The sequence below is a fragment of the Neoarius graeffei genome, chromosome 9 (assembly GCF_027579695.1).
Source record: "Neoarius graeffei isolate fNeoGra1 chromosome 9, fNeoGra1.pri, whole genome shotgun sequence".
Taxonomy (NCBI): domain Eukaryota; kingdom Metazoa; phylum Chordata; class Actinopteri; order Siluriformes; family Ariidae; genus Neoarius; species Neoarius graeffei.
The window spans coordinates 37,890,393-37,918,099 of NC_083577.1; the positions used below are offsets into that span (position 1 = coordinate 37,890,393).

The 27,707-nt window shown below is 40.7% G+C and overlaps 1 protein-coding gene across 2 annotated transcripts; it reads left to right on the forward strand.

Moving 5' to 3' along the window:
• Positions 1 to 901: 901 nt before the first annotated feature.
• On the forward strand, positions 902 to 27,658 carry LOC132891646 (butyrophilin subfamily 3 member A1-like). 2 transcript variants are annotated; one of them, XM_060929434.1, is made up of 9 exons: positions 902 to 1,015; positions 1,771 to 1,881; positions 3,530 to 3,651; positions 3,808 to 3,849; positions 4,212 to 4,337; positions 4,446 to 4,488; positions 25,890 to 25,913; positions 26,023 to 26,049; positions 26,184 to 27,658. In XM_060929434.1, exons 2-9 carry the CDS (start codon positions 1,863 to 1,865, stop codon positions 26,726 to 26,728), a joined length of 948 nt encoding a protein of 315 aa, XP_060785417.1. In that variant the 5' UTR covers positions 902 to 1,015; positions 1,771 to 1,862; the 3' UTR covers positions 26,729 to 27,658. The 2 variants fall into 2 exon arrangements, with proteins under 2 accessions (XP_060785417.1, XP_060785416.1); XM_060929433.1 differs by lacking the exons at positions 25,890 to 25,913; positions 26,023 to 26,049; positions 26,184 to 27,658 and adding exons at positions 4,669 to 4,692; positions 6,414 to 6,440; positions 6,575 to 7,556 and having other exon boundaries at positions 906 to 1,015.
• Positions 27,659 to 27,707: the final 49 nt, after the last annotated feature.

A 27,707-nucleotide genomic window follows, 5' to 3' on the forward strand; every position in this document is an offset into this window, starting at 1 on the left:
ATCCAGGGACACATGTCGGCCGAAACGAATCCGAGAAAATCGCAAAAGAAGCTTTTTTTTTTTTTCGAAATTTGTGATTTTCGTTTTTTTCCATAATGTGCAAGTTGAGATCTTGAAGAATGCAATCAGTATTTCAGATAATAGATTGTTTTGTTGGAAAAGCGTACATTTTTTGTTGCAAATTGTCTCGTTTTTGTCAGGACTGTAGCCTGCTGGGGGGTGTGGGTAAATTACCATATGGGCCATTCACATGAAGATTTAAGTCTTTTTTTTTTTTTCGCCAATCAGCTGTATGATACGAGCTGAGCTCGTGGCTACTTAAGCTGCATACAGGCATGTAATTTCACTATTTAATTTCACTATTTCACTTTAACCACAAAATGTTAAAGTATACTTTAGGACTTATTTTTGTACTTCATAATTGTTTTGGGCATACTTTGCATGGAAGGAAAATTGACGTGTTGATCTTTGTTTACATGAAAGTAGCATCATGCTAGCTAGTAGGGGGTAGGGCTTTCCTTAATGTCATGCAAGTGAGCACCATTATGTGCCCTCCCTGCACCCAGAGTAACTGAGAAGGAAAACTTTGAGGGCGATTTTCTCCCTTTCCTGTTTGAAGAGGTATGCACTTTCAAAAGGCCACAAATTATTCAAATATTGTCAGATCTCCACATGGAAGGCATCATTGGAAAGCTTAGAAACTGTACTTTCTGAATCTGTCAATAGCTCAAAATGCCCCCGGGCCGACATGTGTCCCTGGATTCCGTGATCTGTCTGACAGAGAAAACTGAGAAGAAACAAAACATGAACTGTTTTTTCACGTCCTCACATGGAGGGAGTGGCTGTTAGCCACTCCCTCCATGTGAGGATGTGAAAAACCAGTTCATGTTTTGTTCCTTCTCAGTTCTCTCTGTCTGCCAAAGCTTATGGACCATTTCAACAAACTGAATAGACCTTACTTCTGGATTAATTTTGATATTTTCATATCAGACCAACATGATCTCCTCAACAACAGGTAAAATAGAAACAGGATGATTTTTTATTTACAATTTCCACTGCAAAAAATACAAGTCTGAAGTAACCTCTGATGAAATTGATTAAAATAGTTTATACTGTTTGTATTCGTGCACTTGGGACGCATTAAACCTGTAAACACACTTTGAATGTTGAGCAGCTTTCTTTATTCTGAGTGTGAGAATGTGTTAAATAATATTAGATTTAAAGAGACACTGCTCTGTAACTTTGCACGTGAAGGCAGGATGAGAACAGTGATGGTTATGTGGTTTGACCACTTCCTTTTAGATGTCATTATTGTGTGATAATAACAAGAAACAGAAACATGTCAGTGGGCAGCATGGTGGTGTAGTGGTTAGTGCTGTTACCTCACAGCAAGAAGGTCCGGGTTCGAGCCCCGTGGCCGGTGAGGGCCTTTCTGTGTGCAGTTTGCATGTTGTCCGCATGGGTTTCCTCTGGGTGCTCTGGTTTCCCCAGCACCCAGAGTAGCTGAGATGGAAAACTTTGAGGGTGATTTTTCTCCCTTTCCTGTTTGAAGAGGTATGCACTTTCAAAAGGCCACACATTCTTCAAATATTGTCAGATCTCCACATGGAAGGCATCATTGGAAAGCTTAGAAACTGTACTTTCTGAATCTGTCAATAACTCAAAATGCCCCTGGGCTGACATGTGTCCCTGGATTCCGTGATCTGTCTGACCAGCCACTCCCTCCATGTGAGGACGTGAAAAACCAGTTTATGTTTTGTTCCTTCTCAGTTCTCTCTGTCTGCCAAAGCTTATGGACCATTTCAACAAACTGAATAGACCTTACTTCTGGATTAATTTTGATATTTTCATATCAGACCAACATGATCTCCTCAACAACAGGTAAAATAGAAACAGGATGATTTTTTATTTACAATTTCCACTGCAAAAAATACAAGTCTGAAGTAACCTCTGATGAAACTGATTAAAACTGTTTATACTGTTTGTATTCGTGCACTTGGGACACATTAAACCTGTAAACACACTTTGAATGTTGAGCAGCTTTCTTTATTCTGAGTGTGAGAATGTGTTCAATAATATTAGATTTAAAGAGACACTGCTCTGTAACTTTGCACGTGAAGGCAGGATGAGAACAGTGATGGTTATGTGGTTTGACCACTTCCTTTTAGATGTCATTATTGTGTGATAATAACAAGAAACAGAAACATGTCAGTGGGTAGCACTGACAGTTTTTAAAGCATTACATGGACATGCTCCAACAAATATAGTGGACATGTTAAGTCCATATGTCCCTTTACGGTCACTGAGATCTGCATCCCAGGGACAGCTGATGGTCCCACGTGCACGGCTTTCCATGAAAGGGGATAGGGCCTTTAGTGTCTATGCCCCACGTCTCTGGAATAGTCTACCACAGGAACTGAGATCTGCATCTGAGGTGTCAGTGTTTAAAACCTCTCTCAAAACACACCTGTTTAGACTTGCCTTCAATGACCTTTGAAATTGTGGGATTCTGGGATGGAGACCCTATTACTGTATGTATTGTTGTATTGCTGTGCTGTTGTTTCTTTCCTGTCTTGTTTGCTCTGTCTCATCTGTCAGTACTGGTACCTGTATATTTCTGTATATTTTGTATTTATTTCTTTTAATTTATTTTATTCTATTTTATTTTTCTTACTATTTTACTGTGAAGCACTTTGGTTTTAAATGTGCTATACAAATAAATTACTTACTTACTTACACGGTGGTGTAGTGGTTAGTGCTGTCGCCTCACAGCAAGAAGGTCCGGGTTCGAGCCCCGTGGCCGGCGAGGGGCTTTCTGTGCGGAGTTTGCATGTTCTCCCCATGTCTGCGTGGGTTTCCTCTGGGTGCTCCGGTTTCCCCCACAGTCCAAAGACATGCAGGTTAGGTTAACTGGTGACTCTAAATTGACCGTAGGTGTGAATGGTTGTCTGTGTCTATGTGTCAGCCCTGTGATGACCTGGCGACTTGTCCAGGGTGTACCCCGCCTTTCGCCCATAGTCAGCTGGGATAGGCTCCAGCTCACCTGCGACCCTGTAGAAGGATAAAGCGGCTAGAGATGATGATGATGAGAAACATGTCAAAGTGTGCAAAACTGAGTGTACATGTGTATTTGACTAATTAAGGTTGTCCGTTACTTTATGTTGTGTTAATCCTCTTGCCTGTGTATGTAGCATTTCTAGTTTGGCTGGTTTGTGATTTGTGTCTTTAACACTCTTGAGTGTTAGAATTCATTTCCTTCCACAGGAAACAAGTGTGTTCTCACTGTGTTAGTGTACGTGTGGATTCAAGTATGTTGAGAAATTATTGTGTACAAAGGAACATTTCAGAAGCAAAATAACTTTTATGAGCAGCTCCCTACAGCAGTGCACCCACACTGTCCTTATTCCTTATTGACTTTGACTTTAGTTAATGGTCATCTTCAGTGTGATGACTTTTCTTATTGACATAATAATAAAATAAGAAGAGTGCCAAATGTTTTTGATAAAAAGGTTTCCTTTCATTCTTACAGGAGAAGACAACACTGGGGTCTCACAGAGTCTTGACAATCTGGGAAATCTACACAAAGGGAGGGAACCTCAAAGAATCTACCAGTCAGAGCCTTTTCTTAAACCAGTCATGTCCCTAAAGCAGGTAAGATACAATAACAATCTACTCATCATTAGTTCACCAACAACAAAGTTCACCAAAAACACACCAAACATGCATATTTATCACACATCTGAATAATTCAGTTAAAATGGAGTTTGTTTCTTCATGGACAGTTTCAAGTATGATCTTTTTTTCTAGGTGGGGTTTATAAAGGCCATTTTGTCATCTTTCAAATTTAAGGTAAGTTTAGTTTGGGGAGAAAAATACATATTCTTGATTCGTTCCCATTTCTAAATGCGAGCAGTTCTCCAGGAATAACAGGTTAATTTGGTTTGTGGCTTGCATATTTACCATAATAATTGTTCACATTTTAAACATTTTACATTTTACTCAGTTATTTAAAGAAGCCACAGAATGACCCACAACAAACAGATATTTCAAAATAAACTGAAAACAAGTGAAAATTATGTCATAATAACTTGCACAACTTTTTTGGGGGCAAAATATGGACAGTCCCATGAGCTTTAAATGAGTTTCAGTCTATCCACTATTTAGAGTTTATATCACCTGCTAAATGATTGATGGTATTTCTCTTCATCTAGTGCTCAGAAAGTGTCAGAGAGAATAAAACTCCTGTGCCAAAGGATTTAGAAAAATCGATGAAGAAAGGGCAGATGTTCATCAGAGACAACAGCATAAGAAACCAGCCACAGAAAAACAAGTCTCAGGTAAATGCACTCATGTAAGATTTGAAGATATGCTCTTATGATGAATTAGGTAATGAGCTCATGTTTGTTCCTGCAGTGTGTGTTCATGTTACATCTTTGTCATTCCAGTTGCCACACCTTACACATCAGGAAGAGAAATCTGAAAAAGCAGGTGAGATTAAAAGCATTATAGAGCCACTGTTCAGTTCTTGAGTGATTGTATTTTGTGTCACTGCATTAAACTGTTGGAGTCGAATGAATTATTACTGCAAAAATCACATGGAACTAGACTTCAATATGTTTCTTCAGATTTAAATAAGCCTTTTGTGTAATGCCTTTTTTTCATTTCCAGGTGGTTTGCCGATTCCCAAGGAAGGTCAGTTCTACAACCCCGATTCCAAAAAAGTTGGGACAAAGTACAAATTGTAAATAAAAACGGAATGCACTGATGTGGAAGTTTCAAAATTCCATATTTTATTCAGAATAGAACATAGATGACATATCAAATGTTTAAACTGAGAAAATGTATCATTTAAAGAGAAAAATTAGGTGATTTTAAATTTCATGACAACAACACATCTCAAAAAAGTTGGGACAAGGCCATGTTTACCACTGTGAGACATCCCCTTTTCTCTTTACAACAGTCTGTAAACATCTGGGGACTGAGCAGACAGGTTGCTCAAGTTTAGGGATAGGAATGTTAACCCATTCTTGTCTAATGTAGGATTCTAGTTGCTCAACTGTCTTAGGTCTTTTTTGTCGGATCTTCCATTTTATGATGCGCCAAATGTTTTCTATGGGTGAAAGATCTGGACTGCAGGCTGGCCAGTTCAGTACCCGTATCCTTCTTCTACGCAGCCATGATGCTGTAATTGATGCAGTATGTGGTTTGGCATTGTCATGTTGGAAAATGCAAGGTCTTCCCTGAAAGAGACGTCGTCTGGATGGGAGCATACGGTATGTTGCTCTAGAACCTGGATATACCTTTCAGCATTGATGGTGTCTTTCCAGATGTGTAAGCTGCCCATGCCACATGCACTAATGCAACCCCATACCATCAGAGATGCAGGCTTCTGAACTGAGCGCTGATAACAACTCGGGTCGTCCTTCTTCTTTTTAGTCCGAATGACACGGCGTCCCTGATTTCCATAAAGAACTTCAAATTTTGATTCGTCTGACCACAGAACAGTTTTCCACTTTGCCACAGTCCATTTTAAATGAGCCTTGGCCCAGAGAAGACGTCTGCGCTTCTGGATCATGTTTAGATACGGCTTCTTCTTTGAACTATAGAGTTTTAGCTGGCAATGGCGGATGGCACGGTGAATTGTGTTCACAGATAATGTTCTCTGGAAATATTCCTGAGCCCATTTTGTGATTTCCAATACAGAAGCATGCCTGTATGTGATGCAGTGCCGTCTAAGGGCCCGAAGATCACGGGCACCCAGTATGGTTTTCTGGCTTTGACCCTTACGCACAGAGATTCTTCCAGATTCTCTGAATCTTTTGATGATATTATGCACTGTAGATGATGATATGTTCAAACTCTTTGCAATTTTACACTGTCGAACTCCTTTCTGATATTGCTCCACTATTTGTCTGCGCAGAATTAGGGGGATTGGTGATCCTCTTCCCATCTTTACTTCTGAGAGCCGCTGCCACAGCAAGATGCTCTTTTTATACCCAGTCATGTTAATGACCTCTTGCCAATTGACCTAATGAGTTGCAATTTGGTCCTCCAGCTGTTCCTTTTTTGTACCTTTAGCTTTTCCAGCCTCTTATTGCCCTTGTCCCAACTTTTTTGAGATGTGTTGCTGTCATGAAATTTCAAATGAGCCAATATTTGGCATGAAATTTCAAAATGTCTCACTTTCGACATTTGATATGTTGTCTATGTTCTATTGTGAATACAATATCAGTTTTTGAGATTTGTAAATTATTGCATTCCGTTTTTATTTACAATTTGTACTTTGTCCCAACTTTTTTGGAATCAGGGTTGTAATTTTGGAAATTACTTTCAGACTTAATGCCTGCAGATGTTTGATACAGCTGATTGACCCATTGTATTAATGCTCATGGCGGATATGTTTCTTGTTTTAGAATGGAAAACCCTCACAAGATCACCAGGTATTACAATTAGTCCTTGACATTTGATTTAGACTCAAAGTGACTGAGACACCACTTGGTGTTTATTCTAAAAATACTAACACTAACAATGTTATATCATCATGTGTCCAACACATCACTTCTTTGTTTTTAAGCCAAAGTGATTCTGGATCTGAACACTGCGAATCCCACTCTCAAGCTGTCTGCGGATGGACGCTCTGTGAGAACAAAGACGCACAAAGAGTTTCATTCTGAAAAGAGTTACTATGACTACCTCAAAAAATCCAAACATAAGTATGATGGCTGGATGTGTGTCCAAGCTCAAGAGGGCTACAGTACAGGCAAACACTACTGGGAGGTAGATGTAACGGGGAAATGTGATTGGAGAATCGGTGTAGTGAAAGAGTCTGCACAACGTAATGGCTTTACTAAACTGAACACAGCAGCAGGGTATTGGACTCTGCGTCTGCAGGTCGGTTCTCTCCTGGCTCTGACTGAACCAGTCACCAAACTCAATCAGGAGCCGCCTTCGAAGATAGGAGTGTATCTAGATTTGGAGGAAGGTCAGGTTTCCTTCTGTGATGCAGTGAAAAGGAAAGTTATTTACACATTTAAAGCAGAGTTCAGTAAGTGTGAGAAACTTTACCCTGTGTTTGGAACTGTGGAGACAGATAAACCTCTAAAGATTATCCAAACATGACTTTTAATTGGTCTTTAAATTGATTGAAACATCCATCATCTGTCAAGGTCATGGGGGAGCTTGAGCCAAATCCCAGGTGACTTTGTGTGAAAGGCAGGGTACACACTGGGCATGTCACTGATCTATCACAGAGAAAAACAACCATACACACTCACACTTATAGCCACAGAGTTTCATCCATTTAAATCAGTTAGGCAGGTGGATCCCAAACTTGCACTTTTTTTCAATAATGAACTACAAACATTGCACATGCATTTTTCAAAAAAACTGCAATTTTATAATTTACAGATTTTAATTTCTTTTTGTAGCCTTGTTTTCTATGAAATCTGCAACTGCATAATATAGTGTGATGCTATTTTCATGGATGTATAAATGGCTTTATCTAATATTGATGATTTTAATCTTAGTATATTAAATGCCACTTATTGTATAAGCTATACTGTATATACATACTTCAGAAATATTTACAAACTTATATTTGTACATATAAGCAGTGTTGGGAGCAGGGGCGCCGCTGGGGGAGTTAGGACGATTCTAAGGGCCTGGCACTGACAGGGGGGCCCTGTGAGGGATATTAATATTATTTTAATAGTTTTGTCTTGTGTAAGTTTTTGAAATAAAATATTTCATTTCATCTGTTAAAATATGCAAATTATACATGGTTATGATTTGCTATAACATTTTTCTTGAATTATTTATGATATTGTCATTTCACCCCTCCACCCTTTTTACTAATGGTACAGTGTGATTCTGGGCGCGGGATTAGCGCAGTTTAGATCAGCTGTCAGTTTCTCTCTGCGCGCAACAGAGGTGTACATTCTAGAAGTTGCGAAGCAGGAGCAGGTGTGATAAATTATGAAGTCCGGATATCACACTGTGTGTGAAAAAAAATCACCTTTTTTCATAGGTATCTTTATTGTATAATTAAGTCTAGATGTTTTGCCATTGTTCATGTGTGGATTTGTTGATATTGTTAAGTATTTAACTTTAATATTTTGCACATTAGCTGTGGTCATAGATATCATTGTTATTGTTCATGTGTGGATTTATTGATACTGTTGCTAGGTATTTAACTTGAATATTTGAACATTTGCTGTGTTTTCTAATAAATGTGTGATGCCTAAAAGAAACCAAAAACACTTTGTGGATTTCTTGCAGTGCACTATGTGATTGTATCAAAAAACTAGTGTAGTTATTCATCAAGGCATACATTTGATCACATACAATAAGTCAATAAATGGAGGAGACAAAGGAATACATTTTGTAATCCTGATTATTGATGATGTTTGCTGGAGGGCTCTGGAGTATCCATAATGTGCATACAGAATGTTATAAATCCATACTGATACAGTGATGCATGCAATTTATCTCAACACAAACATTTGGATTGAATGAACTCCATAAGCTACTGAGTGGCCTAATAATAGTTGCTCATAAAAGAAAAAAAAAAAAAAAAAAAAAATATATATATATATATATATATATATCTTCCATATATATCATGGAATGTTCATTTTAAGGCAACAGTCTATTCAGTCTAATTCTGACAGTTCTGCATTTAAAATGTTCATATACCAAATAATTGTATCACCTAAACTTGCTAGGTAGCTGATCACACGCGTAGTAAAGTAAAAGTGCCAGCCAAAAACAGACTTAAAATTCAGTTGCTTGAGCTTGAAAATTTTACCGGGGGGCCCTAAATTGTAATCTTTCATAGGGCCCAAGATTTCTAGCGGCGCCCCTGGTTGGGAGTAACGCGTTACAAAAGTAATGAATTACTGTAATGCACATGTGTCAAACTCAAGGCCCGCGGGCCATTTAAGGCCCGCCAAACAATTATATCCGGCCCGCGAGACCATTTTACATTATACATTATCGTTATTAATGGCCCGGTGATATGATGCGCTGATAGGCCGTCGCTGTGGGTGGGCCATTGGGGGCAGTGCAAGCCCACCAATCACAGATCTCAAATAAATAAATAGATAAATAAAATCCTAATTTCATTTTATTGTACTCGCTTTGGGTTAAAACTTCCAGTGTTGCATAATCACTAAGACATTAAACATATTAAAACTGTGTGAGTTTGTTGGAAAGTTAGCTACGTAATTACATCAGTCAGTGTTGACAAGCACCAATCAGTTACCCGCATTTTTGGGTGGGAAAATGAAGCGCGAGTTTATGCCAGCAGACAGCAGCTAGTTTCCGCGCTCTCTTAAATATGGATATACGTAATTGGTTCAAAACCCCAACACCGGCAACTTCGGATAAACCAACACATGATGTCGTTGGCAAAGAAGATGAAAGAGAGGACAGCGTTGGCACTCTACTCAAATGCCGCTTTTCCACTACAAACGCGGCTGAGCCGTGCCGTGCTGAGTCGTGCTGAGTCGAGCTGAGCGGGGCTGTTGGAGTTGCATTTCGACTACAACCGCGCTGAACCGTGCTGGCTGGAAGTGGGTGGACACATTGGGTGGAGTTAGCGAAAGTGGGTGGACGTCACGTGATGTCGTTAAGCAGCGCAAACAGTGACATCAGTGACAGTGGCGGAACAAGTCAGAGCTGGGCCGGGGGCGGGGCAAATGACCCTGCCCTTTATTAAAGCTTATCATAACATCATTTTAGGCTACAAAATGTCCGCAACTGCGGTGTTTACCAATTTCAACACTACCGGGTGCAACTATATGTTATTTAGTACATCAAGTCCTTCAAACGAACATGTAACTCAGAAACAAAAAGCATTAGGATACTGTACATGGCTCATAATAAAACATCAATAGCCTATACTGCGCACATTATTTGAAGGGCATACGAATGAGCGCTCAGAGTGGTGACAGGAAGAGTCAGAAATAAAAGGAGGGCGGTGCAAACCTCACTGAATGCACTGTGTTTACCAATTTCAACACTCCGGGGTGCAACTATGTTATTTTGTACATTAAGTCCTTCAAACGAACATGTAACTCAGAAACAAAAAAACATTAGGCGACATACTGTACATGACTCATAATAAAACATCAATAGCCTACTGCGCGCATTATTTGAAGGGCATACGACGAGCCTTGCGCTCCGCGAACTCGTCCACGATGCTCTCTGTATGTCACTGATTCAGTGAGCTTTTAAGCAGTAGTCTCACGACCCGGAGAGTAAACAATAAACATGGAGGACATGGAGTCGTTAGTGTTGCTGGTCTTGGTGCTGTGGCTTGTTGTCACCGACAACGCCAACAGATACTGGCAAGAGCGTATAGATGAGGCGAGGCGCATAAGGCTTCAGAAATTCTCGTAATTCGTAATTCTTCTTCTTCCGGGTTTGCGGTGTTTACAGATCCCAGCGCGCTCGCGGGGCGTGTGTGGGCATGTGAGGACACGCCTCCTCACCAATCAGTGCACAGGGGAGTGTCTGCTCACGCCCCCAACCTCACTCGGCACGGCTTGGCTCGCTTCAGCCCCACTCCAAAACGGTGCGAGTTTTAGGGGCTAAGCAGGGCTGAAGCGAGCTGAGTCGTGCTGGTTTTTGGTAGTCGAAACGCGAGCCGTGTCGGGCTGAAGTGAGCTGAAGCGAGCTGAAGTGAGCTGAAAAAGGGTAGTGGAAAAGGGCCAAAAGTAGGTCCAAATTGTGTGTGTAATGGCAATTGGTAGCTACCCCTCTGTTGGTTGCTTTGAAATGCACCCGCCGTGGAGTTTTTGTTTGTTTAGTTTGAGATGCTGCTTGTGATCTAATACGTTATGTGTACTTGTTGTGTGCGTGCACGCGTGTGTGTGAGAGAGAGAGAGGGGACTGATGTCGCAGGCTGTTGCTGGTCCGGTCATGTTTGCTGTTGGTTATGTTTAATGTGATGATTACTGTGCGGGATTAGGGCTGCCCGAATAGTGTGCAAAAATAAGCTAATAATAGTGGTGCCCCCCTGGTGGATTTCATAAGTCCCCCTTAAGACTGAGATCTCGCGACAGGACTGGATAACACACAAACTGCATGTCCCATAATGCAGCGCACCAACATTCCCGGGTTATTCAAGTCAAGCGTCTGTTACTGTCTCTATGGTTACTGTCTGTAAAGCTAGCCTTTGACAATGGCGAAAAGAAAAGTTGATTCAGAAAATAGAGCCTTTCAAAACAGATGGGAGGCTGAGTATATGTTTACTGACATTGCTGGCAAACCCGTGTGTCTTATTTGTGGAGCCAATGTGGCTGTACTGAAAGAATTTAATCTAAGAAGGCACTTCGAGACGAGACATCAGGACAAGCTGAAAAACCTAAATGCTGACCAGAAGCTACAGAAAGTAGAGGAGCTAACAAAACAGCATAAGAGCAAAGACAACTGAATGTTGACAACTGAATGTTAAAACTGAAAAGTGAATGTAAAGCACACATTTTATTTAGGGCGGCACGGTGGTGTAGTGGTTAGCGCTGTCGCCTCACAGCAAGAAGGTCCTGGGTTCGAGCCCCGGGGCCGGCGAGGGCCTTTCTGTGTGGAGTTTGCATGTTCTCCCCGTGTCCGCGTGGGTTTCCTCCGGGTGCTCCGGTTTCCCCCACAGTCCAAAGACATGCAGGTTAGGTTAACTGGTGACTCTAAATTGACCGTAGGTGTGAATGTGAGTGTGAATGGTTGTCTGTGTCTATGTGTCAGCCCTGCGATGATCTGGCGACTTGTCCAGGGTGTACCCCGCCTTTCACCCGTAGTCAGCTGGGATAGGCTCCAGCTTGCTTGCAACCCTGTAGAACAGGATAAGCGGCTACAGATAATGAATGGATGGATGGATGGACATAAGAATGTGAAAAAACAGTTCCTTCTCAGTTCTCTCTGTCTGCCAAAAGCTTATGGACCATTTCAACAAACTGAGTAGACCTTACTTTTGGATGAATTTTGATATTTTCATATCAGGCCAACATGACCCTCTCAACAACAGGTAAAAAAAAAAAAAGAAACAGGATGCTTTTTTTTATTTACAATTTCCCCTGCAAAAAAGTATGTCTGAAGTAACCTCTGATGAAACTGATTAAAATAGTTTATAATATTTGTACTTGTGCACTTGGGACACATTAAACCTGTAAACACACTGTGATTGTTATGCTTTCTTTATTCTGAGTGTGAGAATGTGTTCAATAATATAAGATTTAAAGAGACACTGTGGTGCAGCTTTGCATGTGAAGGCAGGATGAGAACGGTGATGTCTACATGTTTAGATGACTTTGACAAAACATAACTGCGAATAGTCTGTATGTGTATTAAGTGATATAATGTGATTAAAGCTGGGTTTTCTCCTCTTGCAATAGTTTCTCCTCCCCAACCTAAAGTAGTGATCTAAAAAAAAGAGTAATGGAAACAGGCAAATTTAAAAAAAAAAACTTTCAAATGTTGCAAAAAGGTTTTATGCCTCACATGAGGCAGTTTTTCAGACAGTTGTATAAAACAAGATTTTGCAAAATTGAAATGCAAACACATTTTTGGCATTTAAGTCACATGCATGACATGAAAAGCAAATGGAAATGCCACCTTTCTGAAAAAAGTGCTTTACAAAACTATAATTTTAGATAGATAGATAGATAGATAGATAGATAGATAGATAGATAGATAGATAGATAGGAAACCTAACAGAGCAGTTCACAGCAGTGCTTTAAGTGGGAAAAAATAAGTGCCGGTACTCACATTATTCGAATGTTGCCAGGTAAATTACGCGGTGGGTGACAGTAACAGCAGACCAAGTAATATTTAAATAATTTTAAAATTTTACAAATATTTTTACAAAATAAGTTTGTTTTTTATTGAGCTTTCACATTTCCAGATAATTTATGTTTATCTTGTTCATTTGGATATTGGCCCAAGGGAGGTCATGGGGGGGGGGGGGGGGGGGGAACCTCAGGCTGATGCACAAGGGAACTGTGGACACACATGAGAGAAATACAGAGATGAAAGATGTAGACAGTGTGTGTGGTCCGTCGTTCTTTTTTCCGTCTCACAATTTTTGGGTGGTGCGCGCAGAGCGTCTGCGAAGGGGGGAGGCTTCGCAGACGCCATCTGCGACACCATCTGTGAGGACTGGGTTGTCAGCATAAATTGGCCTTAAAATTGATAAGTGCCGGTACTCCATACCGGTGCGTACCGGCCCACTTAAAGCACTGTCTCTCCTCCAATCGTGTCCTCTGCCCTCCGGCACCGTGTTTGACCATAGGGCTGCCATAGACCGTATACAGTCTGTGTTTGACAGTGGAGGAGGACAGAGGACGGAGGAGACGAGAGGAGGAGGGATATTGAAGTGTCACTAGGTCTCGCGAACGTTGAGTGCTGCTGAACATTACCGCGAGTTTGAGTTACTGGGCGGTCATTGTGGTAGTCTCTGGTTCTGCGGTTGGTTTGAGGTAACTTAGGTTAATTCGCTAAATTAAACTACCATACATCGCGAATGTTGGCGTGGATTCAAAAGGGCCAAAAGAGAGCGCGGACTACTGACGGACCGGGTGAATATGATGACAAAGAACGACGAACCACACACACTGTCTACATCTTTCATCTCTGTATTTCTCTCATGTGTGTCCACAGTTCCCTTGTGCATCAGCCTGAGGTCCCCCCCCCCCCCCCCCCCGATGACCTCCCTTGGGCCAATATCCAAATGAACAAGATAAACATAAATTATCTGGAAATGTGAAAGCTCAATAAAAAACAAACTTATTTTGTAAAAATATTTGTAAAATTTATTTAAATATTACTTGGTCTGCTGTTACTGTCACCCACCGCATAATTTACCTGGCAACAGTCAAATAATGTGAGTACCGGCACTTATTTTTTCCCACTTAAAGCACTGAGAGATATTGATATGCGTGAGCATACAGGAAGAGTATGATCACAAATCGCAAGGAGAGAAATAGAACTTTCTAGACAGAGTACGATGAGCTCATGAGAAGTGCCGGTACGCCGTAAAAAGTCCTGGTACGCTAGGGGCTAAAATTGATAAGTGCCGGTACTCCGTACCGGTGCGTACCGGCCCACTTAAAGCACTGGTTCACAGTATCTATGAGCGCATGGGCTAAAGCTTTTTATATTTACATTTTGACATTTAAAAAATTGGCAAAATAATTCGTCAACTTAGAGAGATGCTATGAAACATTCAACCAAATTTTAAAAATGATAAATTTATAAATCATTTTGTAGAAGGTTATGTTGCTCTGGTTGTGTAGAAGCTTCTGGAAGAGCGCTTTCTGCTTTCGGTGCGATGACCGCGACGCATCTCAAAGCCACGGCCCCAAATTTTACCTGAGGCTAATCACTGTGGATTCAGGAACAGAGGCTCAATTAACCACAGTCATGAAGAAAACAAAGCATTGCTCCTTTAATTTTCTGGTTTCCTGTTTTGGTTTTAAAACAGAAAAACAAAAAAATTCTCCTCAGTTTTATTTTTGATTGATACTTTGGGCAGAATTAACACAAATTACTTGCTGTAAATAATAATCAGTTGAGTTGATTATCAGAGTAACACTGTTTCAAGTAAAATGTCAACCAAGTTTATCAAATCATTTGACAATTTATCACTATTTTTCAGTTCACATCCATTTTCATCACCTCCATTTTTATCAGGGTTTTTTTTTTGTTACTCCACCCTTGATGCCACTTTCATTAAATAATAAATGACAGTTTTGTGTCGTGAATGATGAACAAAAACCATGAAACATTGCTCTTTTTATGATATCGTAACTGATTTAATCAAATCAGCCTTAAATTAATAAAACCATTTTGATTAATTTGAGGGGAAGCCCATGGCTTAAAGGGAAACAGCTTTGAAACCAAAAGGTTGCTGGTTCAATTCCCTGGACCAGCAGGAATGGCTGAAGTGCCCTTGAGCAAGACCCCTAACCCCCAACTGCTCCCCAGGCTGCCCTGGGTATGTTGTATGTTGCTCTGGATAAGAGCATCTACTAAATGCCTGCATCTAATAATTTATCAACTAAACATATTTATTTCAAATCCATTTTCATCTCTATTTTTCAACTAACATGTATTTTAATCACCTCCATTTTTATCAATTAATTTTCTTACTTACACTCCTCACAAGCCCTGTGATGAACTGGCGACTTGTCCAGGGTGTACCCCGCCTTTCGCCCGTAGTCAGCTGGGATAGGCTCCAGCTTGCCTGCGACCCTGTAGAAGGATAAAGCGGCTAGAGATAATGAGATGAGATGAGATGAGATGAGATGACACTCCTCACACACACACACACACACACATACATACATACATATGCAGCGCCCTCCACAATTATTGGCACCCTTCGTTAAGATATGTTCTTAGGCTTCTAATAAATTCTTTTTTTTTTTAATAATATAGGACAACAATGCAAAAAAAAAGAGAAAATCCAACCTTTAATTCAAATGCATTTATTCAGTGGGAAAAAAAATCCCACATTAAGAAATAATTCTTTTACATGAAATCATGTGTGCCACAGTTATTAGCACCTCTGATGTTAATACTTTGTACAACTCCCTTTTGCCAACAAGACAGCGCTTAATCTTCTCCTATAACATTTCACAAGATAGGAGAATACAGAGAGAGGGATATTCAACCATTCCTCTTTGCACAATCTCTCTAAATCATCCAGAGTCCTGGGTCCTCTCCTATGCACTCTCCTCTTCAGCTCACCCCACAGGTTTTCAACTGGGTTGAGGTCTGGGGACTGAGATGGCCATGGGAGGAGCTTGATTTTGTGTCTGGTGAACCATTTTTATGTAGATTTGGCCACATGTTTAGGGTCATTATCTTGCTGAAAGACCCAATGATGACCCATCTTCAGCTTTCGGGCAGAGGCCACCAGATTTTGATTTAAAATGTCCTGGTATTTCAAAGAGTTCATGATGCCATGCACCCTAACAAGGTTCCCGGGGCCTTTGGAAGAGAAACAGGCCCACAGCATCACCGATCCTCCCCCATACTTCACAGTGGGCATGAGGTGCTTTTCCACATATTCGTCTTTTGTGATGTATTAGTGTTTGTTGCCAAAAAGCTCTATCTTGGTCTCATCTGACCAAAGCACACGGTCCCAGTTATAGTCCCAGTACCACTTAGCGAACTCCAGACGTTTACATTTATGCTTGTACGGTAAGTGAGAAAAGGCTTTTTCCGTGCATGCCTCCCAAACAGCTTGTTGGCGTGTAGATAGCGCCTGATGGTTGTTATGGAGACTTTGTGACCCCAAGATGCTACTCTTTGATGCAATTCTCTAACAGTGAGCTTTGGAGAACTTTTTACTTCTCTTACCATCTCTTGCACAATTTAGTCAGCCACCAATTGTGCAAGTTCACTGTAAAAAAAAATAGTTGAGAATACTTGAAATTTCAAGGCAACCGTCTGTATTAAGAATTTTATGTTTTGCCAACAATGTGCCCATGATAATCCAAACTATGATAAAACTGTTATCTTTATTAAGAATTCTTAATTAAGTCAATTTTCAATTCCTCATTCTGCCAACATAGATTTCTCTTTTTGCTGAACAGTGGTATTCACAGTAGTGCAAAAAGGCAATTGAGGTTATCACAATTTTTTTTTTTAGGGCTTTTTTCACCTCTATTTGGATAGGACAGCATAGAGACAGGAAATGAGTGGGAGAGAGAGAGACGGGGAGGGATCAGGAAATGACCTCAGGTCGGAACCGAACCCAGGTCCCCGGATTTATGGTATGGCGCCTTATCCACCTGAGCCACAACACCCCCGAGGTTATCACACTTTATCATTAAACTATACATGCCTTTTTTCATTGTTCTACACAATTACAAAACTTCAATATTGAAATAAAGTTTTTAAAACCAACACCGTGGGTATGGTGTCGTGGCTCAGGTGGATAAGGTGCCATACCATAAATCCGGGGACCCGGGTTCGATTCCAACCCGAGGTCATTTCCCGATCCCTCCCCGTCCCGCTCATTTCCTGTCTCTACACTATCCTATCCAAATAAAGGTGAAAAAAGTCTGATAACCTCAATTGCCTTTTTGTACTACTGTGAATGCCACTGTTCAGCAAAAAGAGAAATCTATGTTGGCAGAATGAGGAATTGAAAATTGACTTAATTAAGAATTCTTAATAAAGATAACAGTTTTATCATAGTTTGGATTATCATGGGCACATCATTGGCAAAACATAAAATTCTTAATGCAGACTGTTGCCTTGAAATTTCAAGTATTCTCAACTATTCTTTTTTTACAGTGTTCTCCCACTTAAAAAGATGAGAGAGGCCTGCAATTTTCATCATAGGTACACTTCAACTATGAGAGACAGAATGGGGGGAATGAATCCAGGAAATCACATTGTAGGATTTTTAATGAATTAATTGGTAAATTCCTCAGTAAAATAAGTATTTGGTCACCTACAAACAAGCAAGATTTCTGGCTCTCACAGACCTGTAACTTCTTCTTTAAGAGGGTCCTCTGTCCTCCACTCGTTACCTGTATTAATGGCACCTGTTTGAACTCGTTATCAGTATAAAAGACACCTGTCCACAACCTCAAACAGTCACACTCCAAACTCCACTATGGCCAAGACCAAAGAGCTGTCAAAGGACACCAGAAACAAAATTGTAGACCTGCACCAGGCTGGGAAGACTGAATCTGCAATAGGTAAGCAGCTTGGTGTGAAGAAATCAACTGTGGGAGCAATTATTAGAAAATGGAAGACATACAAGACCACTGATAATCTCCCTCGATCTGGGGCTCCACGCAAGATCTCACCCCGTGGGGTCAAAATGATCACAAGAACGGTGAGCAAAAATCCCAGAACCACATGGGGGGACCTAGTGAATGACCTGCAGAGAGCTGGGACCAAAGTAACAAAGGCTACCATCAGTAACACACTACGCCACCAGGGACTCAAATCCTGCAGTGCCAGACGTGTCCCCCTGCTTAAGCCAGTACATGTCCAGGCCAGTCTGAAGTTTGCTAGAGAGCATTTGGATGATCCAGAAGAGGACTGGGAGAATGTCATATGGTCAAATTAAACCAAAATAGAACTTTTTGGTAAAAACTCAACTTGTCATGTTTGGAGGAGAAAGAATGCTGAGTTGCGTCCAAAGAACACCATACCTACTGTGAAGCATGGGGGTGGAAACATCATGCTTTGGGGCTGTTTTTCTGCAAAGGGACCAGGACGACTGATCCGTGTAAAGAAAAGAATGAATGGGGCCATGTATCGTGAGATTTTGAGTGAAAACCTCTTTCCATCAGCAAGGGCATTGAAGATGAAGCGTGGCTGGGTCTTTCAGCATGACAATGATCCCAAACACACTGCCCGGGCAATGAAGGAGTGGCTTCGTAAGAAGCATTTCAAGGTCCTGGAGTGGCCTAGCCAGTCTCCAGATCTCAACCCCATAGAAAATCTTTGGAGGGAGTTGAAAGTCTGTGTTGCCCAGCGACAGCCCCAAAACATCACTGCTCTAGAGGAGATCTGCATGGAGGAATGGGCCAAAATACCAGCAACAGTGTGTGAAAACCTTGTGAAGACTTACAGAAAACGTTTGACCTCGGTCATTGCCAACAAAGGGTATATAACAAAGTATTGAGATGAACTTTTGTTATTGACCAAATACTTATTTTCCACCATAATTTGCAAATAAATTCTTTAAAAATCAGACAATGTGATTTTCTGGATTTTTTTTTCTCGTTTTGTCTCTCATAGTTGAAGTGTACCTATGATGAAAATTACAGGCCTCTCTCATCTTTTTAAGTGGGAGAACTTGCACAATTGGTGACTGACTAAATACTTTTTTGCCCCACTGTGTGTGTGTGTGTGTGTATATATATATATATATATATATATATATATATATATATATATATATATAGAGAGAGAGAGAGAGAGAGAGAGTTGTCCTCCATAATTATTGGCACCCCTTGTAAATATGAGTAAAAACGGCAAGAAAAAATACACCTTTTGGTGAAGTAGTTTCATCTCACACTGAAACAATGAGAAAAATCCAAACTTTAATTGAAATAATTTTTTTCAGACAAAAAGAAATCCCTCATCAAAAAATCATTATTTCCAACAAAAACACGTGTCAGTATTATTGGCAACCCTGGAAATTATAGTGAACATGATGTAACTGAAGCATGTTTCCCATAAAATTGTACTTTTGAGTTGATTGGAGTGTGTAGGAACCTTCCTGATTAACTGAGGTACAAATATGAGGTGACACAGAGGAAAAATTCACTTAGTCATCCATCAACATGGGAAATATAAGAGAACACACAAACCAATTGAGAGAGATGTGTATTGACCTTTGTAAGTCAGGGAATGGTTATGAAAAAAAAAGCTACTCACCTGAAAATTTTCATCTACTGTTCAGGCAACAATAAAAAAGTAGACATCAACTGGAACTGTTACAAACTTGCCTGGAAGAGGACTCAAGATTATTTTTTCCCCACGTACAGTGAGGAGGATGGTAAGAGAGGTTAAAAAAAATCCAAGAATCACTGTTGGTGAATTACAAGAAAAAAGTAAACTCTTGGGGTTTCCACGTCTCCAAAACCACCATCAGACTCCACCGCCATGTCAACAGATTATTTGGAAGGTAGACCAGAAAAAAAGCCTTTTCTGTCAGTTAACCACAAACATACAGTAAGCGCCTGAAGTTTGTGAAATAATCCTACAACTTTGAGCCATGTTCTATGGTCTGATGTAACAAAATGGAGCTTTTTGGCAATAAAACACTCAAGGTGGGTTTGGTATAAAAAGGAGAATGGCTATAATGAAAAGAACCCGACCCCAACTGTAAAATATGGTGGAAGTTCTGTGATGTTTCGAGGCTGTTTTTCCTCCAAAGGCCCTGGAAACCTTGTTCGGGTACACGGCATCATGGACTCCATGAAATAGCAGGACATTTTAAATCAAAATCTGGCTGCCTCTTGTAATAACTTGTTTAATATGCACAATAACCTGTATTTAACATGTACATACACTTTATATTGTACTTTATTCAGATAATACAGTCCTTCTGTTATTCATATGCAATGAAACATAATGCGATATGCAACAGCAATATTAGCAATACCATAACTTGTCACTCACTGTAATTGTGTATGTGGAGATGTGCAAGTTGCAATGTGCGCAAGAATAAAATGAAAATTAAAACTAAAATTCCTCCAAGCTGATGTGTCAGACTGAGCAGCAGTTACCAGAAACCTTTAGATGCAGTTGTTGCTGCACAACAGGGTCACACCAGATACTGAAAGCAAAGGTTCACATACTTTTGCCACTCACAGATGTAAAATATTGCATCATTTTCCTCAATAATAAATTACCAAGTATATTTGTGTCTCAATTGTTTAACTGGTTTCTGTTTATCTACTTTTAGGATGTGTATGAAAATTTTCCAGTGTTTTAGGCCATATTTATGCAGAAATATTGAAAATTTCAAAGGGGCTCAAAAACTTTCAAGCACCACCCTCTCATTCATACCTGCAAACTTGTCGCTTTTTGGCGACAGTCACCTTTTTCATTGTCAATTGGTCATTCATGTGAATCGTGTAGAACCGGAGAGGTTTTTTTTGGGGTGGGGGGGGCATCTGGGCCGATCGTAATCTCAACTGAGCTCGCGCCTGTCAAGAGAGGGGGGGTGGGCTTGCTGCCATGTTATAGGCCATTATTGGACAATTCTTATAATTGACATTTTTTCTGGACCAATCGGAATCTCAGCCTTTGCCTCAGGATCTTGAAACACACTGCCATCTATGTTCGCGCTTGTTAAGAGACCCCTGAACCTAATGTGGAAACTCTGATGGTAATTGAGGGTAAGTCAGCCTTTTTGGAGCTAAAACAACAGATATTTGTTTGCTAAAGCATGTTTCACAATTGGATCACGATCAGAAGCGAACAAACATTCGTGCGACCGATACATTTTCATATTGATCGTTAACTGTTGCCGAAATAATCGCATATGAAAAAGTAGTCGTGCAAAACCTGCACGTCTAAAGCGACCGTTGTGCAATGCAAAAGCATGAAATCTTGCGATATATCTTGCGACTGTTGTACAATGAAAGCAGGTGTTGTAAGATAGTGCGATAGGGTGGCGCGAATCATCTGGTAATTGGACGATTGAACGCGCGGCGCTCGTGCAATTAACGAATCCATGGTACGAGTGCACGTACGAGTCAGGTTAGAGTCGACGACGGATAAGTAATGCCAGCACGCCCAAACGTCTTCGCTGGAGTTCTTGGAGTTGTACTCGGACATTCAGCAATCCCAATAGACGGCGAGGAGGTATTGGTGCAGCAGCATCCATGGTCAGTGGTGGTCTGAAGCAGCTGACTATACAGAGTTTATATACTAGTGACAAAGCGTGGCAAATTGAAGCTGATAAATCGCGCACTGATAGTAAAACATTGCAAGATTACATAAAATGTTGCGCAACAGTCTCATTGTTGCAAAACAGACGCACAGGGAGCTGCGATTCATCCTATGATCTTTAAAACTCGTGCATCAGTCTTGTAGGTGCACAAAACGTTGCAAAACATTCGTACTAATGTTCGTGCGTTGCACTGCGATCAATTTGATCGTATTAGGTCGCGCCTGAATAGTGTGCATGTCCACTTTTTAGAAGAGACTTGAAGCGACCACTGAAATGCATGCAACGAATGCGAGGCCATGGGCCACTGATTGAGTCATCTTTCAGTTACATGTCAGAAATCATTGACTCAAAAAGTGGCAGCATGAGCATCAGCACTCTGAGTGCCATCCAAACTGTGAAACATACCATGCTGACCCAAAAGAAGACTGCAGTAGAAATGTTCAATAGAGAAGACATAAAGTATGGGCCAGTGGATCAGAAGATGTGTTAAAACATCCTGTCGGCTGGAAGTAAGGACAAAGCTTTAAGAAAGCAAGCAGCCTTGAAGGAGATGGAGAGACGGAGGGTGTTCGACTGCCAGCCATCCTCAAGCGCTGCCGCAGCCAGAAGAACCAAGGCAGAAGAGGAGGGTCTGGCCAGAAGGAGGCATGCGGCCAAACAACGAAAGCGAGCTTGTGAAACCCTTGTCCAGGCTAAGAAGAAAAAAAAACACGAATGTTTTTCAAGTAAAACATATTCATTCATTTTCATTATTCATGCAAAACATACTGAAAAATAGTGTTTTTCAGTTTCCCTCCATGGTGTTTGCGTGCGTAAGAGTGTTTGTGAAGCCCTTGTCCAGGCTAGAGAAGGAAAAAATAAATGTTTTTCAGTATAATATAATTTGTGTTTTGGTTCTTTTATTGTTTTCTTATTTCTTAACACTTACTTGAGTTCAGTGTCGGCGTCACCATTATCCGCACCCCCCCCCCCCCCCCCCCCCCCCCCCCGGACACTGTCACCTTTTTTTCTCTGACGAGTTTGCAGGTATGCATGACCAGAAAAGGAAATAACAGCGGCCTCTAGAGGCCAAAACAGTCCCAGTCCTAACAATATTACATTATTTTCTTCAGTAATAAATTATCAAGGGCGGCACGGTGGTGTAGTGGTTAGCGCTGTCGCCTCACAGCAAGAAGGTCCGGGTTCGAGCCCCGGGGCCGGCGAGGGCCTTTCTGTGTGGAGTTTGCATGTTCTCCCCGTGTCTGCGTGGGTTTCCTCCGGGTGCTCCGGTTTCCCCCACAGTCCAAAGACATGCAGGTTAGGTTAACTGGTGACTCTAAATTGACCGTAGGTGTGAATGTGAGTGTGAATGGTTGTCTGTGTCTATGTGTCAGCCCTGTGATGACCTGGCGACTTGTCCAGGGTGTACCCCGCCTTTCGCCCGTAGTCAGCTGGGATAGGCTCCAGCTTGCCTGCGACCCTGTAGAAGGATAAAGCGGCTAGAGATAATAAGATGAGATGAGAGATAAATTATCAAGTATATTTGTGTCTCAATTATTTAACTGGTTTCTGTTTATCTACTTTTAGGATGTGTATGAAAAATTTCCAATGTTTTAGGCCATATTTATGCAGAAATATTGAAAATTCCAATTCCACTCTCTCTCTCTCTATACACACACACACACACACACACACACATTAAAAAGAGACAAATATGCCTAAGATAAATATTAAATAAAAGGAATTATGAAGTAGATGAACACACTTATTGCACACATCAGGTGGTCGTAATTGCAAAAGATAAAACAGAAAAAAACCTGAACCCCCCCCCCCCCCCCCCCCCCCCCATGGATCAACTATTGACAGACATACAGATGTGAGTCTACTGTGAGCAGTGCTGGTTGTACAGTCTGCAGGAAGTAATGATCTGTGTTAACGCTCCACTTCGGGAGTGTCACAGCACTTTCAATGTTCACATCACATAAGAAGTGAAAGGAGGTCAATCAGCTGTAGCCAGGGACCAAGTATTGAAAGTTCAGCCACTTCCACCATGAGAGGATGTGAAAAACTAGTTCATGTTTTGTTCCTTCTCAGTTCTCTCTGTCTGCCAACGCTTATGGACCATTTCAACAAACTGAATAGACCTTACTTCTGGATTAATTTGGATATTTTCATATCAGACCGACATGATCTCCTCAACAACAGATAAAAAAGAAACAGGATGATTTTTTTATTTACAATTTCCCCTGCAAAAAATACAAGTCTGAAGTAACCTCTGATGAAACTGATTAAAATCGTTTATACTGTTTGTATTCGTGCACTTGGGACACATTAAACCTGTAAACACACTTTGAATGTTGAGCAGCTTTCTTTATTCTGAGTGTGAGAATGCATTAGATAATATTATATTTGAAGAGACACTGCTCTGTAACTTTGCATGTGAAGGCAGAATGAGAACAATGAGGGTTATGTGGTTCGACCACTTCCTCTTTTTAGATGTCAACATTGTACGATCATAACAAGAAACAGAAACATGTCAAAGTGTGCAAAACTGAGTGTATACTGTACTGTATATGTACACACTCCCTCTGAGTCTGTGTGCATACGACTGAATGTCGATTACTTTATGTTGTGTTAATCCTCTTGCTTGTGTTTGATTGTGCTAGAATTCATTTCATTCCACAGGAAACAAGTGTGTTCTCACTGTGTTAGTGTACGTGTGGATTCAAGTATGTTGAGAAATTCTTGTGTACAAAGGAACATTTCAGAAGCAAAGTAACTTTTATGAGCAGCTCCCTACAGCAGCGCACCCACACCGTCCTTATTCCTTATTGACTTTGTCTTTAGTTAATGGTCATCTTCAGTGTGATGACTTTTCTTATTAAGATAATAATAAAATAAGAAAAGCGTCAAATGTTTTTGATGAGCAGGTTTCCTTTCATTCTTACAGGAGAAGACAACGCTGGGGTTTCCCTCAGTCTTGCCAGTCTGGGAAATCCACACAAAAGGAAGGAACCTCAAAGAGTCTGCAAGTCAGAGCCTTTTCTTAAACCAGTAATGTCCCTAAAGCAGGTAAGATACAATAACAATCTACTCATCATTAGTTCACCAACAACAAAGTTCACCAAAAACACACCAAACATGCATATTTATCACACATCAGTTTGACTAATTCAGTTAAAATGGAGTTTGTTTCTTCATGGAAAAATTCAATTATCTTTTTCTCTAGGTGGGGTTTATACAGATGATTTTGTCTTTGATCAAATTTAAGGTAAGTTTAGTTTGGGGAGAAAAATCCATACTGAATTATTTCCCATTTCTAAATGTGAGCAGTTCTCCAGGAATAACAGGTTAATTTGGTTTGTGGCTTGCATATTTACCATAATAAATGTTCACATTTTAAACATTTTACATTTTACTCACTTATTTAAAGAAGCCACAAAATGATGCACAACAAACAGATATTTCAAAATAAAATGAAAACAAGTGAAAATGATGTCATGATGACTTGCACAAGTTTTTTGGGGGCAAAATATGGATAGTCCCATGAGCTTTAAATAAGTTTGTCTATTCACTATTTAGAGTTTATATCTAAATGGCCGCACGGTGGTGTAGTGGTTAGCGCTGTTGCCTCACAGCAAGAAGGTCCGGGTTCGAGCCCCGTGGCTGGCGAGGGCCTTTCTATGTGGAGTTTGCATGTTCTCCCTGTGTCCGCGTGGGTTTCCTCCGGGTGCTCCGGTTTCCCCCACAGTCCAAAGACATGCAGGTTAGGTTAACTGGTGACTCTAAATTGACCGTAGGTGTGAATGTGAGTGTGAATGGTTGTCTGTGTCTATGTGTCAGCCCTGTGATGACCTGGCGACTTGTCCAGGGTGTACCCCGCCTTTCTCCCGTAGTCAGCTGGGATAGGCTCCAGCTTGCCCGCGACCCTGTAGAACAGGATAAAGCGGCTAGAGATAATGAGATGAGAGAACATGCTAAATGATTGATGGTATTTCTCTTCATTTAGGGCTCAGAAAGTGTCAGAGAGAATAAAACTCCTGTCATTGGATTTAGAGAAACCGAGGAAGAAAGGGCAGATGTTCATCAGAGACAACAACATAGGAAGACGACCACAGAGAACCAGGTCTGAGGTAAATGCACTCATGTATGATTTGAAGATATGATCTTATGATGAATTAGATTGTAAGGTCATGTGTGTTCCTGCACCGTGTGTTCATGTTACATCTTTGTCATTCCAGTTGCCACACCTTACACATCAGGAAGAGAAATCTGAAAAAGCAGATGAGATTAAAAGCATTATAGAGCCACTGTTCAGTTCTTGAGTGATTGTATTTTGTGTCACTGGATTAAACTGTCGGAGTCGAATGAATTATTACTGCAAAAATCACATGGAACTTAAATGAAGATGTCAGTATATTTTCTCAGATTTAAATAAGCCTTTTGTGTAATGCCTTTTCTTTTTTTTCATTTCCAGGTGGTTCGCAGATTCCCAAGGCAGGTCAGTTCTAATTTTGGAAATTACTTTCAGACTTAACGCCTGCAGATGTTTGATACAGCTGATTGACCCATTGTATTAATGCTCATGGTGGATATGTTTCTTGTTTTAGAATGGAAAACCCTCACAAGATCACCAGGTATTGCATTTAGACCTTGACATTTGATTTAGACTCAAAGTGACTGAGACACCACTTGGTGTTTATTCTAAAAATACTAACACTAACAATGCTGTATCATCATGTGTCCAACACATCACTTCTTTGTTTTTAAGCCAAAGTGATTCTGGATCCGAACACTGCGAATCCCACTCTCAAGCTCTCTGCGGATGGACGCTCTGTGAGAACAAAGACCCACAAAGAGTTTCATTCTGAAAAGAGTTACTATGACTACCTCAGTCAATACAAACATAAGTATGATGGCTGGACGTGTGTCCAAGCTCAAGAAGGCTACAGTACAGGCAAACACTACTGGGAGGTAGATGTAACGGGGAAATATGATTGGAGAATCGGTGTAGTGAAAGAGTCTGCACAACGTAATGGCTTTACTAAACTGAACACAGCAGCAGGGTATTGGACTCTGCGTCTGCAGGTCGGTTCTCTCATGGCTCTGACTGAACCAGTCACCAAACTCAATCAGGAGCCGCCTTCGAAGATAGGAGTGTATCTAGATTTGGAGGAAGGTCAGCTTACTTTCTGTGATACAATGAAAAGGAAAGTTATTTACACATTTAAAGCAGAGTTCAGTAAGTGTGAGAAAATTTACCCTGTGTTTGGAACCGTGGAGACAGATCAACGTCTAAAGTGTATCCAAACATGACTTTTAACTGGTCTTTATATTGATTGAAATGTCCGATATTTATATCTATGAGGGTTGTGGGGGAGCTGGAGTCAAATCCCAGGTGACTTTGTGTGAGAGGCAGGGTACACACTGAGCATGTCACCAATTTATCACAGGGTTAACACAGAGAAAAACAACCATACCCATTCACATACACACATTCACGTTTGTAGCCACACAGTTTATTCTATTAGAATCAATTGGTAGGTGGACCCCAAACTTGCACTTTTTTTTTTTATGAACGAACTACAAACATTGCACATGTATTTTAAAAAAAGCTACAATTTTATAATTTATAGATTTTCATTTTCATTTTCTCACCAAATTCTTTAATGAAATCCGCAATTGCATAATATAGTTCCATGTTATTTTTGTGGCTGTAAATTGGCTTTATTGAACACTGCTGATTTTAAATGTAGTATATTAAATGGCGGGTGGCACGGTGGTGTAGTGGTTAGCGCTGTCGCCTCACAGCAAGAAGGTCTGGGTTCGAGCCCCGTGGCCGGCGAGGGCCTTTCTGTGTGGAGTTTGCATGTTCTCCCCGTGTCCGCGTGGGTTTCCTCCGGGTGCTCCGGTTTCCCCCACAGTCCAAAGGCATGCAGTTTAGGTTAACTGGTGACTCTAAATTGAGCGTAGGTGTGAATGTGAGTGTGAATGGTTGTCTGTGTCTATGTGTCAGCCCTGTGATGACCTGGCAACTTGTCCAGGGTGTACCCCGCCTTTCACCCGTAGTCAGCTGGGATAGGCTCCAGCTTGCCTGCGACCCTGTAGAACAGGATAAAGCGGCTAGAGATAATGAGATGAGATGAGATATTAAATGGCATTTATTGTGTAAGCTAGTCTGTACACTCAAGAAATGTGAAAGAAATTACACTTTTTATTGTGAAAATAAATTGTACTTTGTAAAAATCTTTTCAAATGTTTTATTTTTCTACTTTTACTTTTGTAAATTAAAAAT